General features: G+C 41.4%; 1 protein-coding gene across 1 annotated transcript; it reads left to right on the top strand.

Annotated features, from left to right (window-relative positions):
- Positions 1 to 670: 670 nt before the first annotated feature.
- LOC111219142 (calcium-binding and coiled-coil domain-containing protein 1-like) lies at positions 671 to 13,208 on the top strand. Its single transcript, XM_022741737.1, has 15 exons — positions 671 to 838; positions 2,065 to 2,229; positions 2,344 to 2,446; positions 5,252 to 5,454; positions 5,650 to 5,862; positions 6,154 to 6,302; positions 6,411 to 6,480; positions 6,591 to 6,746; positions 7,178 to 7,432; positions 7,589 to 7,714; positions 7,856 to 7,951; positions 8,836 to 8,923; positions 9,107 to 9,354; positions 9,678 to 9,769; positions 11,074 to 13,208. The coding sequence occupies exons 2-15, from the start codon at positions 2,098 to 2,100 to the stop codon at positions 11,099 to 11,101; spliced, it is 1,959 nt and encodes a 652-aa protein (XP_022597458.1). The 5' UTR covers positions 671 to 838; positions 2,065 to 2,097; the 3' UTR covers positions 11,102 to 13,208.
- Positions 13,209 to 13,955: the final 747 nt, after the last annotated feature.

The raw sequence follows: 13,955 nt of genomic DNA, 5'->3' as shown, positions 1-13,955 counted from the left end.
GGCACAGTAAGATAACTAAGATAAAAGATAAGATAGGACAACTCAGCAAAACCAACTTAATTGAGATATTTTCTGATTAGAAAAAAATGTAGATAAAGAACTGTAAAATGCAGATTTTGTGTAGGTTACAGAGAACCAATGGTATTTTATTGTCGTATTGTAGCCTTCATAGTGTACATTCCTACCATCTAAATTGCATGGAAAATAATGCATAGGCTAACCATAACGTTGACAACAACAAAGCATTCACAATGCAGACATCTGCTAGAGATTCCTTGGAGACTATGACAGGAACGGTTGCAAAATAAAAAGAAATCACAACAGCAAGTGAACACGGGTCAAACTGCTCTCTCCCACTCTGCACGCATCCGTTTCGCTATCGTGCCCGCTGATCGTTGTTTTCCTCATCGCACACAAGGGATACTGATTTCAACTGGTTCGTCTTCACAACACTGTCAGACAACCAGTGGCCCTCTGTGCTTTGACATCCGATGAGAAAAGCAACGGCGGCCGACGACAAGCGTCATATTACGTCCAGTGCGACCTCTGCTTCTCCGCTTTGAGCATGGGGATTGTAGTTTAAAGTGCAGGTTTTCAGCGTTGTTTCAAGGACGCATCGAACAACAGCTCCCACAATTCCTCAGTGGAAGTGAGGCTGTCATGCTTATGTTTTGCTTTGGTTTTTTGTTATTGTTTCGGGTTAGTGGAGCAACCGAGCCCGAGGAGTAAAGCACGGCTGTATCGCTCATGTTTTTGTCGTTTTCTCGCGGGCTGTCATTCCAGTATCTGATAGAGAGACTGCTCGCTTAGACTGTTTACAGAGAGGTGCTATATAAAGGTAAGCGAGGCAGCAGTGACGGTAGAGATAATGTGCGCAGATGTCTTTTGTATTTCACAAAGACGTTATTGTCTCCCGTCACGTGCACGCGCATCGTATTAACTAATTGGACAATGATAATTAACCATTATGGGTTAAAGTCTACCTGTAATGGCGTAGATTACACGATTGTCTTCCTAAACTTGCATCGACGTGCATGGCACATCGTTTTGTCGACATGTGCTACTGTTGGGCCTCAAGCCTCATGCTGAGTAATGTGAACCCTCGGAGAGCTACTGTATATTTTCGTCACTGATCTGTGGTTTAAGTCGGCATCTGTAAACTGTTCTGAAATATTTAGACTAGAAAAGTTTCTTCTCTCATTCCCCTAAAATTGCTTTAGTAAAATAGAAAACTCTAATCCTCTATAAATATATAGGATTATGACTGTAAAACAGGAGAGAAAATCTGATAAAGTCACAGTTAATCTATAACTGCAGCACATGTGCAGTGTGAAAAGAACTGGGCTTTTAGAGTTCTCTCTAAGTGTTTTTCCCTTGCACATGTTGTCATATTAGTCTGTTGATAATCTCTGCTGCACCATTACTGTTTCCTTTGCCCTGGGTTGCTGTTTGCATGTGTGTCTGGGGGAAAGTTAGAATTTCTGCCATGCCAGGGTACATTCAACATAGTAAGGTACACATGACCTATACTGGAATTCATATCCCACACAATGCTAAATGAATAAATAATGCTTTCTGTATGTTAAGCATGTCTGCAAGTGGTGTGTTTAACTGCAAACAGGAATTCCTTCAAATTCATGGAGAGTATTTGCCAATGAAATTTGAGCCCCTACACGCTGGAGGCCCAAGATACCTTGTCCTGCATGTTTACACGTGACGGTGTACAATACCAAATGATTCTGAGGATGACTGAAATAGCCTTAGTGACAAACATGTTATATGTTATGTTGCTCAAAGGCCATGCTGTCACTGAGGTTTAGTTCCGGTGTCCTTTCCTCAAGTGTACGCTCAGTCAGGATATCTTCTTACACTAAATAAATACTTACAGACTGCAAGCTCTCTCTTGTTTGTTCTTCAGCAGTCACCTCTTACCTACTTCACAATTAGCTCATCTAACCATGCATGTCAATTTCTGCCTTGAACTTAGTATCTCCAACAAAAAAAAAAAAAAAGTAGTAAAAAAAAGTTTCAACACAAATTTGAACATTGTGTTTTTTCCTGTAGGTGCAAAATAGCCTGCCTTTGTTTTGTGTTGCCATGGACAAGGCTTGGCGGGTGGAGTTTAGAAATGTGGGCTGCAGTTACTTCCCTCAGAGCAGAGTCGATTGCCACTACACACTGAGTTCTTGGCACAGCTGGGCCAGTAATGACTGGATAGGGCTCTTCAAGGTATTGTTAACCCCATGACTGTCACAAATAAGTGAATAAAGATATATATATATACATATATATATATACACACACAGCTGCAAAATAACATAGTGGGAATGTTTTCTTCCACAGGTGGGATGGTCATCAGTGAAGGACTACCACACATTCGTTTGGGCACTAGCCCCGGCTGACTATCAAGAGGGCATAGATGTCAACTGCTCTGTGCATTTCCAGGGTACTGTTGCCCTTGTTCTCTTGACTGCATTTTATTTCCCATAGTTAGCCAGAATCTATACAGTACAGTGCTTAGATCCGCACATAAAACCTTCAGCACAAGATTGATGTTTTCTGTAAATTGAATTGCTCTGTTGTACAAAGGGCTTGCGACTGTAGAAAAAAATGTTAGTCATTTCTACGTTTAGGGTATTTCCGTAGATGTAAAAGGGAAAATATCCTGTGCAGAAGACAAACATCCCTATTGGCTTGGTCTAACACAGACACAGTCTGTGTCATGGTTTGAATAAATTTCTTTAGTAAGCAGGAGGTTGAGTAATGAGGATGACAAAGACAATGGCTCAAAGCCTGCTCTGACTACCACTACTCACTGGCAAATACAGTGCTCACTCTGTCCTGCCTGTCAGTGGCAGCTGATAAGCCTGATTCAGTGTGAGGGGCACGTGTGCAGCAGGTGTGGCACTGACCCCTGGTAGAATGATTTATCACTAACTTAAGCATACTGTCAATGTCATCCTTCATTGGAAGAATAGCAGTGGAAAGAAAGTCTAAAAAACTGCTGATGGTCCCTTATCACCAGCGATGCAGTGATTTAAAAAGACCGTTGCTTGCACTGTGACCTAAGCTAGTGCTATAAGTTACAATACAGCTCATAAACTTTGCTGTATGTCATTCTTCCTGTCTGTTTTCCATCTTACCCCTTTACTGCACATGTGTTGTGAAACAGAAATTTGAAGTAAATCATTCTACACATGAAGCTATGGCCTGTGTGAGATAAGGATAATATTAGATTAGCTTACTTTATGGGCTGGGTGAAGTCATGGACTGTGGCTAGCTGCTCCCTGGTCACAGGGGGGAGCAGGAGACACAACTTAATATATTCCTGTATGTTTTATTAGAGGGGGATAAAAAAAATGAAATGGAGAATCAAGAATGTGCAGATATGGACAAATATGGGAACTAATAAATAAACTACAATTAAGTTGCAAGGTTATGCTAATAACACAACTAGTCAGAAACCAATCAACCAGTTAAGATATATGAAAAAACACTGCTTTGCCTAATAGTGTGTCTGATACAGCTTATGCATAAAAATATTCAAACTGCCTCCTCAGACTTTATTAAATTTTTCAACCATGCTTCCTCCTTCATTGAAAAATCCAGAATCTATGAATATGCAATTATTTTTCATTTCAAAAGTTAAACTACTGTCTGAAAGTCCATTCTCAATGTATAGGCACTGCAGGCTTCAAGTTTCCACATTCACTCATACTAGACGATAGTGTGAGTATTTTGACTTCAGTGTGCGTTTTTTTGCAACACTATTAAAATGTGTCTCTTAACTACTAACATAAACGACCGTGGAGGCTTTCAATAAATGTAATGGTGTGCAAGTAAAGTATAACGTTCAGCCTCTCTAACTAAGGTAATAGTCGCCAAAAGGTTGTTATCCGTCGGCCATCCGTCCTTCACAATAAGAGTTCAAGCTCCACACGATCCAATGAAGGCTCCTTAATTCCAATTTAGCTGTGTATCCCACCACCTGCTGTGCTTCTAACGTTATATTAGCTATTGCTATGTTACGTTCATCACTGTGGTTTCTACAGTAGCTATTTGACATGTTTGGCAAGCATGAGCTTTGCACAAACACTGGAGGAGCCAACAAACCGCTTATCAGGCATATTTTGTGTTCGAAAAATTCGAAATGGTGATGCGATGTGAACAGTTAGCTTGCTGTAGCTAGCCCCACTGACCCTAAACAACTGGACTCAGTGGCCGTGTTTTCCTGTCCTCAGTGTAGTTACTGGTTTCACAAACTTTCTGAACAAAACCCAGGTAATTCTCGGATGTATTGGTGATATCTAACAAAGTACAACATGTGAATGAGTCAAATTCGGAGCCACCGGAAGGCGTGTTTTTCCGCTTTAATTGGGCGGAAGTTAACTTTAACTGTTTTCACCTGCTTCAGTTCATTTGTATGCTAAATTATGCTAAACAGGTCCGACAGAGATAAAACTGTTGATAATAATCTCTTCTAACCTCCGGTAAAAGAGCAAACAAGCGTATCTCAGAAAACACGAGTTTCTTTGAGCACTGCAGACATAGCACTTACCTTGAGACAGTGAGCAATACCTTGAGCAATATTTAGTTGTACTTGTTGTTGTTGTTGTTAGTTTGTTGTGATACACGACCATTGGAGCGACCCGCCTATTTCAGGTACTCTGTGCTCATTGACAACCGTAACTAACTCGAGGCAAGCTGGACTTGATATGTCATGATGAAAAAATGTCTATTCCAGGCCGGTGTAAAGTTATAAAATTCTAAGGAGTGTTATTTCCGTTAAAGTAATGACGACCATTATAAAATCCAAGATGGCGCCTAATTTCTGCTCGCACACCTGCGCTAAACGATATTGGTGCTGCCTCCGGTGGCCGGGAGTTGTATTGCAACACGCCTCTTATAAATCTGTGTTACTGCAATATAAAATAAAATAGATGTTGAATGTTAAACCGTCTGTAAATGTTGCTTTATTTATCACAGCAGCACAGCCATATAATGTAAAATAAATGTGTTTATAGCCTCATATTTTATAAATACCATAATACTGTCTGTCTCATTAAGATTTATAGTGTCCTTAAAAGGTGATTAGCTCCTCCAAATTCAGTGGTAGTTAAGTTGCACCTACTTTCCATATAAGCATAATGGGAAGATAGCTCTAAATGACAGCAGGGCTACTCTGAAACACAATTATTCTCTGCAAATTAACTTGTATAATGTATCTCATCTTGTTTCCACCACTTTTTAGCATCCTACCTACCCAAGCCCAGCTCCCAAGAGTATGAGTTTGTATATGTCGATGCTAAGGGGGAAGTCTGCTCCCGCAGCTCCAAATTTACTTTCTGTGCACCAAAGCCACTGGAGGATCTGGTGACCCTTGAGGAGGAGCCCCATGGAGAGGAAGGAGGCACGGGCATGCTGCTGGTAGTACCCAGGGCTGAACTGCTGCAGGTGAGTATTAAAAATGTAGAAAAGATTGACTAGATAAGGTAGTGAGGGAGAGTATGTTTCCTGTTTTGCAAAAATTGAGTGCTGATAAAACACATATGCTGGGAGACCGATACTGTTATTTACTGTTAGCACACAAAGATTGGAGCGCAATGATAATTCCCCATCTGCTGGCTGCTTCTTCCCATCTCTTTTTAGAGTCGACTGCAGGAATGTCTGCGAGAGCGGGCCGAGCTGCTGCAGGTGCAGGAGGTGGCAAACAGGCAAAGGGAGAAAGAGAAGGAGGAGTACAAGAGGGCAAGAGAGGCCTGGGACAGACAACGCAAAGAGCTGGAAAGTGATATCGACAGGCTGCAGGAAGAGCTGAAGCAGAGTCGAGAGAAGATCAAGGAGATAGAGAGGAAGCAGAAGGTGGTGTATAGAGCTAAGCAAATGAAAAGCAAGATCATTTGATTAGGACCAGTTTGAGTGCTCCCATTTCCATATTTTCCTCTTTATCCATGCCCTTATTCTCCAATGAAAAGCACAAGTCTCTGCTTAAACAATCTCCTCTCAAGTTTATTATAAAAATTTTAAGTAACAGCAATTTAGGAAAATATCTGAGTTATTATATTAAGATAGTTTATTATTAAATAAGTTTCAACCTATGTCATGATAAATTAGAATTTGTTATAAAAATTCAAAATGTCTCTGGTCCGTTAGGCGGAGCAGGCTTTAGGAGAATCACTTGCCCAGGAGAGAAGTGCTTTATTGGGTGCGAGGGAGGCAAGTGAGGAGCGAATCAAAGAGCTGGAGGAGGACATCAAAACCCTGACACAGAGAACTGTGGAAAGAGAGACAGAGTTGGAAAGGTCTGAAATGTGCTTTTTTCTCTTGACCTCTTCTCCTTCTCCTACTTTTAGTGTTACGCTGGTCTCATGAATACTTTTGATTGTCAGTAACTAAATCTGTGTGTGCAGGATGAAGGAGAGAGCAAAGAGGGCAGGAGCTCAGAGGAAAGAAGAGGAGAGTGAGAGAAAGAGCCTGCAGGTACTTACAAGGCAGAACATGCCGTACATCATAATAAAACCTCTATCTCTGTTGTTCTTTTCTCCTTCATCTCCTTCTCTTTTCCCCATCTGCGTCTTTGTTTCTTTTAGACCAAGCTGGAACAGACAGAAGCTGAGCTCAGAAGTCTGTCAAAGGAGTTCCAGGGTCTGAGGAACTCCCTGGCTCAGAGAGACACCAGTGTCCTTCAGCTCCAAAACACCATCACCACACTCACCCAGAAACTCACCACTGCCCACAGGAAAGAGGTCCGACATTTCTTTGGAATTCAGAGCTGATGCATTTGAAAGGAGGGTTGAGATTAACAAATGGCTTGATAGTTAAAGCTGGACTTTGGCTGCTAGAGGCTTCAAATGTGTGATGTACTGTAACTATTGGCACAGTTTTATTTTTAACAAAGAACACTGATGTTCAGGAGACATTTTGTGTTTGTAATCTGAGTTTTCAATACACCACCTATTAAAACAATTTATCAGAATTTGTTTCTACAATCTCTGCTGATACATGGATGTATTTCTTCATAGATATGCTTCCTAGTGTAGTTTTTAAGAAGAGTTTTATGTCAGCACACCCCAAAACTGTGCTAGAATCAACTTTGGCATTTCAAATTCAGTGACTGGCATCATGTAGCAGATCACCTATGTAGTCAACACAAGCTTTCTTGTTCTTTTATGGCCAGACGGAGAGCGAGGCAGCGCTGAAGGAGATGCGGAGCCTGCGGGAGCGTCTGAACTCAAGTGAGCGTGCTGCAGAGGGCTTGAAGAGTGATCTAAGTGCCATGGTAGCCCAGAGGGATCACGGGCAGGCCGAACTGCATCAGGCTCGTCTGCAGGCTGCCCAACTCACCCTTCAGCTTGCAGATTCCAGTCTGGCCCTTAGAGAGGGAAGAGCCCACTGGGCTCAGGAGAGGCAGAATCTGCAGCGCACTGCTGAGGTACGGCATCGCTGCAGAACATAGAATCTGAAGTGGAGAATTTAGAAAATTTTATATATATATATTTATTTATATATGTGTGTGTGTGTGTGTGTGTGTGTGTGTGTGCGTGCGTGGGTGCGTGCGTGCGTGCGTGCGTGTGTGTCATCCTGACAGAGGGACCACGAGTATCTGGAGAAACTCAACACAGAGATGCAGAGGATGGAGGAGAGGTTGCAGGAGGAGAGGATGGAGAGAGTGAAGCTGGAGGTTGAGCTGGGAAGAGAAAAGGATTGCAACCGGGTGAAAAAGACTGTGTTATTTTACATGCATTTGGCAGATGCTTTTGTCAAAAGTGTGCTCAAACCTGGTGTCATTAAAATTTGATGAGAGAATTTGTTAGATTGTTCTAATTTACTGGGGCCTGCTGTCTTATGATATCAGGTTCAGCTGAGTGAAACCCGCAGGGAGCTCCAGGAGCTAAAGGCCAGCTTAAGGGTTGCCCAGAAAGAGAAGGAGCAGCTACTCGCAGAGAAGCAGGTCAGAAACACGGTTTGATTCTCAGGGGACAACTTGAATCTGTGCAGACAAAGAGTTTTTTGAGTTGGTTTATTCATGTGTAAATACTGACTGTGTGTGGTGTCACGGGTACTGGCTTTGTAACCCGTTCATTATCAGCTGATAAGGTCTCAAGGCTAATGAATGGCTTGTATGGATTAACAAGTAAATTGTCACTGTCTTATCTTAATAAGCTCCCAACTGCAGCACTTCACTCATTATCAGCTTTAAATTTAGTACAAGTTTAGTTACAATTTGTACCACTGTCAAGATCCAGTGAATATTTTTTGTTTTCCAAAAAGCTTGGTATTAATAATATATTAATATCCTAATGCTTACTGATGTAACATACAGTATAGACAAGTATACTGGTATTATGAATGTCCCAGGTGTTAGGAATCTTCTTTCTGTTGTTGTCTTTTTAGTTGTTATTGTGCAATATAAATTGTTTATAGTGCAATATAAATCAGTGGGTTTCAGGGCAGTCAGTGCTGCCACTGTTAAAATGCCTGCAGAGTTTTTGTTGGCTAACCACCACCGCATTTGCCCGGAACTGGCAGTGGAGTAGATGGTCAGCATTTTTAAAATCAGAGTCCAGCTTAGTTTTAACATCTGCCATATGGGAGAATAGCGGCCAATCTGTGGCACATCATAAATCAAACAAATGTTTATATGTTTATTCTACAGAGATAACAATCTTTATGGAATAACAAATGTTGTGTCTTTGTATTTACTGTGTAACCATTTTATGCAGTTTTGGCTTGAGGAAGTTGGATATCATGAGGGTTATAAGGGTGATTGTTGTTGGAGCCATGATGAAAGTACTGCCCTGGTGTGTGATATGATGGCTGTATTTTCCACTACAGGAGTTGATGGAGTACATCTGTCAGCTGGAGCAGAAGATGGGAACAGAGGCCAGTGCCAAGTGGAGCGCTGCTCTGATCGTCTCTACAGGTGAATGGAGCCACACATTAATCTACTGTATGCCCTGCAGATGTGAACAATAAAAGTGTTAACTATCATTCAACAGCAACACTAAATATTGTTCAGAATGGCCTGTGTTGGGGGGCAACAGGAGCAGTGCTTTGACGAAAAGTGAACACTTTTTCTTTGCTTTTCTTTGTTTCTATCTGGCAGGGCGGCCTGACAGTGTGTTGTCTGACTCTGAGGACGAAAACCCTGAGGCCCTGCAGCCCCTCCGTCCACCAAGACCTCTGGGACACTACAGCCTGTGTGAGCAGGGCCAGCCTGACTCCTTGCTTCTTGCCACCCCTCCTCCTTCCCCGAGGGAGATGGAGAGGAGCGCAGTGGTCATCAACCAGCCAGCCCCACTCTCCTCACCACACCAGGCCGGCGCTGAAACTCTTGCACACAGCTCAGATTCGGTGAGAAACACTATCTGAGCTGTTCAGCGTCACCATAGTATAATTATATGCGATACTGAAAATGAGCTATGTCTTCATGCTGATAGCCATGCACGCCAATTAAACATTGGCAGTGGATCATTTGGTATACACATTATCTCATTTGCAATTAGGCTGCTAGCCTGCAAGTTATTAGACTGTAATAGCTGCTGGATAGATATGTGTTAAGTGTGTGTGTGTGTGTGTGTGTGTGTGTGCGTGCGTGCGTGCGTGCGTGCGTGCGTGCGTGCGTGCGTGCGTGCGTGCGTGCGTGCGTGCGTGCGTGTGTGTTCCTGTCTGTTTAGGAGGAGGAATCTGATCCACTTCAGTGCGGAAGGCACAGCTCTGGAGAAGAAACGGCACTTTTGCTGCCTGAGCACACGGACACTGTTCTCAGGTACAACCTCCCGCCTCAAACACACATGACTGTTTCATCAGTGGTAGAAAGTAACTAAGTACATTTACTCAAGTACAGTACAACAATTTTGAGGTACTCTAGTTTTACTTGAATATTTCCATTTCATGCTACTTAATACTTCTACACCACTAAATTTACATTTCTTCTTTTCTACCACTTTAATCCTCTCGCAACCCCTCAGATTTATCGGTGGTGGGGCCTGAGCTAATCCTACCTATGAATAATGTAGTTTAAACCAGCTCCACCTTGAGCAGCTACAACAATAAAATGCTACTTACATATTGTTGCGTCAGTATTAACAATATAATAATGTAATATATATATAATGATATATCAGCCAGAGGGAACATGTATTTTTACCTTTGATGCTTTAAGTATATTTTGGTGGTTGTATTGGCACTTTTACCTAAGTGAAGGATACTTTAAAAGTACTTTAAAAGGCAGAAATGCATGTGAACGGACGCATGGACAAACTACTTACTGAAGCATATTTCCCACATTGAGTGACGATAAGACAATCACAACAAATTGATCACAGTTGAAGATTTAATGTTCAAAAATGGAGATTTGCATTACTGACTGCATATTGAAATGAATATTTCAAACAAGCCAACAAATTTCTACCTGTCACGATGGCTGGTTTTAAACTCCAGTAATGCATTATATTTTATGAGCTCATGACTTGATTTGTGCGTACAGCCTTACTCTGCAAAGTAATTAGTGAACACAGCCACCAGATAAATGCAGTGGAGTAAAAAGTATCATATTGCTCCCTGAAATGTAGAAAAGTAAAAGCAAAATGAAGTACTTGTACTTCAAAATTGTCCTTAAACATAGCATCTAAGCAAAAGTTACTTTCCACCTCTGGTCTTACACAGAAATGGTTCACACGTACACAATGAATTCAAAGCTTGCTAAAGCACACAGACACATGCGACCAGTTATTTATGGTGACAGGGTGAGTATGGCTGGAAGATGGAAGTTTTGAATATGTGGTCGTAAAAGAAGTTGAGTCAGGGTGAGACGGGGGAGACGGTCTGAGACAGAGCCGGGGCGTGGGAGGGGCGAGATGGGAGGACAAGGGGACAGATAAGTTGACAGCAAGCCGTAGCAATGATTTACCTGAGGGGTGTACCGCAGTCACGGGCCAATTTTCAGCATCATTAAAGCCCTCGCTCTCCCACTCACCCACTCCTTCAGTCTAACATCCTCTTTCAACCAGAATGTGTGTTTCTTTCAAGTTTTTCACACACACACACTCTCTGTTTTGTGTCTTCCTCCAGTGATCTGGCCGACACCTCGCTATGGTAACCAGTGGACAGTCCAGCCGCGGCCACAGAGAGTGATCAAAAAGAGGAGAAGGGGGGACTTTGTGTGGTTCCACATTACTTCCACTAACAAGCACATATACAGCTCACTCACTACACAGACAAATTATTAATATGCAATTTACATCGTATCTGCCGTGAACCTTGGTTTTCCCCTCCTAGACTGTTATTACCCTCACTGTTTTGTAGTTAGGAATGACATAATGCTTATGGTGGCAGGTCAACACCGTGTTTATGACTGACATACGACTGTTGCATAGTTTGATACGACGGGCTTTTAGGCATGGGCTCTAGCATTTGAGAGTTTGCAGGCTGTAGCAGAATGATTTCTGTTGAATCATTGCTATGTCAAGAGCTTTACGATGGATGCTATGTCGTTTTTATGACATTTGTGATTAGGAGTCATGACAGGCAACGTAATTATGATGTTTTGTGCCGGCCTGGCTCCACTGAAAATCATGGCAAAACTCTCCTCCAGCATTAAATTCTACCCAGCAGCTTTGAACACTATTCATGGCAGCATAAAGTAAAGATACAGCATCATGCTAAAATTATATTGCAGTAATGTAGGTCTATGACATCATATTTCTCCTCCATTTACTCAGAACTAAGATTTGATATGCACTTTCTTGTACGCATTAGCAGTTGATTGTCATGCAGTTGCAGTTCAGGAGATTTAGTGATGCAGAGGCGCTCTATTTGAAATAGAGAGCTTATTGAACAGATTGTGTTTAAAGTCTATCAAGATAGATGCCAGATGCAACTTTCTACTTCAGCGACTTCATATCTTCATTATTATAAAATTAATGCTCATAAGCTTTTCGCTATAAATCAGCTGCAGTTTTTACTTGTTAATTAATGATCCTGGATTTTACATTTCATAATTATTAAAATGAAATGCTAATTTACTAGCTGGTCATTTGGATATTTAGTCTTTAGTCAGTCTTTATTACAGTTTATATTGTACAGGAATCTTAATTCACAGTCATGCAGTTCTAAATTTGTGCCTAAAATAATGAAATAAGAGTCAAAGAATATCTTCTTCATAGATCTTGACATCATCACATGGTGTTGGTATTTTCCCCTAGTCCTATGGTAATATACTGTCTAATAAAATTGCTGACTACCTTTTAATCAATACTGTATGCATTTTTCATGATTTCCTATTTATAATTAACTTGAGTTATGCTGCAAAGAAACTATATTCAGGTTTAGTTTGAAATAGGTGTTTGGATTTCACACAACTGTTTGTGCAATGTGTGACAAAATTTTCCATGCTTGGCTAAGAAAATTTGCTAGACACTTTGATGCTTGATTCTATCTGCTGTATTTGCACCATATTTTTATTATAGAAGAGTTTTTAGATGAAAAGTTGATATATGGATACTTAACGATATGTCAGTTGTGTCCTTTTAATCATTATCTTAATCATTACCATTGTGTGTTGTGTTTACGTATATTTTATCGACACTGTGTTTTTATTTTCTGTTTTCAGATACTCACTTTGAGTCTTTTATTAGATTTAATATTTGAGTTGTACTGTTGCAAGATATTGGTGCTAATGAAAGGGAGTGATACCAGCACGCTGAGTTTAAGGCAGAGGTGAAGATCTGCAAAAGAAATGGATTTTAATGTTTAAACAGCTTCAGAAGGAACAGGATTATTAAGGTAGATATGAAAAGAGTAAATGTCTGTCCACCTCTCATTTCCTTTGTCTTACTAGGTATTCTGGTGTTGCAGTACATGTCGATTCTCCATATATAGTCTTTTGAGGAGTCTGGTATTCTTTCCCAGAATATAGCACACACTACATGTATTCTCCATAGTCCTTGTTTGTGGTTGTGATCTGACTTTATGTCTTAGGGAAGTCCTTTTTTTTGTTTTGTTTGTCTTTCCGCTGAGAGCTCCAATACAAGTGCTCCTCATCAGGACACCGTCTCACATTGCAATAAAGCTCCAGTGGTTATGGTTTGTTTTGAAGTTTTTTGTGTGAAGGTTATCCCACATGTACACCACCGTGTATTTTCTTATCAGTCATGTAACAGGGTTTGGGTGGGTTCTGTATAATAAAACGGTTTATGTATCCATTATTGGGTCTAATGTGTCTTTTTCTGGCCAAAGATCATAGCAATATTTAGATCCTCACATGATATTTCACTGGTAATTAACTATGCCATTTCTTTTCACACAGCTTTATAGCCTATATTCCCTTTTGGCTCATTGCCTGTTTCAGATACATTTCTCATTCTGGATTTTCTCTCTGCTCACCTTTGGCTCTCCCTCAGTCCCCCCTCGGGGCTGACCTCCTCATCATCTTCAGCCTTGTGCCTCCCCACTCTTCCAGCAGTCTCCTGCTCCCTCTTTTAAGCTCTCCTTCTGCCCCTCTACCACACTCCCTCCATCTTAAGTCTGGGGTGACGATAGCTAATTATAAAATCAATGATGCCGGGCTGCCTAGTTTACAGCTCCCTCTAAAACCTTAACTGGGAAATCACTGTGGGATTGATGGCTCCCTCACTCTTTATCTCTTTTAATTAGAAATGTAAAAGATATGAAGACCCAGAGGCCAGAACACATCTCCTAGTTTTTATGACCCCGATGCCTGCCTTCCCCAGCCCTCGCTCCCCTTTCCCAAATCATCCCTTCCTCTACCTGGCCTTGTTTATTTCCTCTGCCTCCCTGCTGGCACACCCTCCATTCTCACTCTTGTCACAGATACCTTCACCCATTTCTTCATCTCTTTCTCCAATGCCCTTTCTTTAAGATCGCCCGCCCGCCTCTCTGCTCGCACAGGGGAAGGTGTGAAATTTATGGTCTTTGCACTTGAAAACGTTTCT

This window comes from Seriola dumerili, unplaced genomic scaffold (genome assembly GCF_002260705.1).
Source record: "Seriola dumerili isolate Sdu_G_001 unplaced genomic scaffold, Sdu_1.0 BDQW01000056.1, whole genome shotgun sequence".
NCBI lineage: Eukaryota > Metazoa > Chordata > Actinopteri > Carangiformes > Carangidae > Seriola > Seriola dumerili.
This window is presented reverse-complemented; position numbering and strand designations above follow the sequence as displayed.

Coding starts and splice junctions, on each gene's coding strand:
- LOC111219142 (XM_022741737.1), top strand. CDS start 2,098: ATGGACAAGGCTTGGCGGGTGGAGTTTAGAAATGTGGGCTGCAGTTAC. Junction 2,447..5,251: donor CTGCTCTGTGCATTTCCAGG/GTACTGTTGCCC, acceptor ACCACTTTTTAG/CATCCTACCTACCCAAGCCC. Junction 6,303..6,410: donor AGAGAGACAGAGTTGGAAAG/GTCTGAAATGTG, acceptor CTGTGTGTGCAG/GATGAAGGAGAGAGCAAAGA.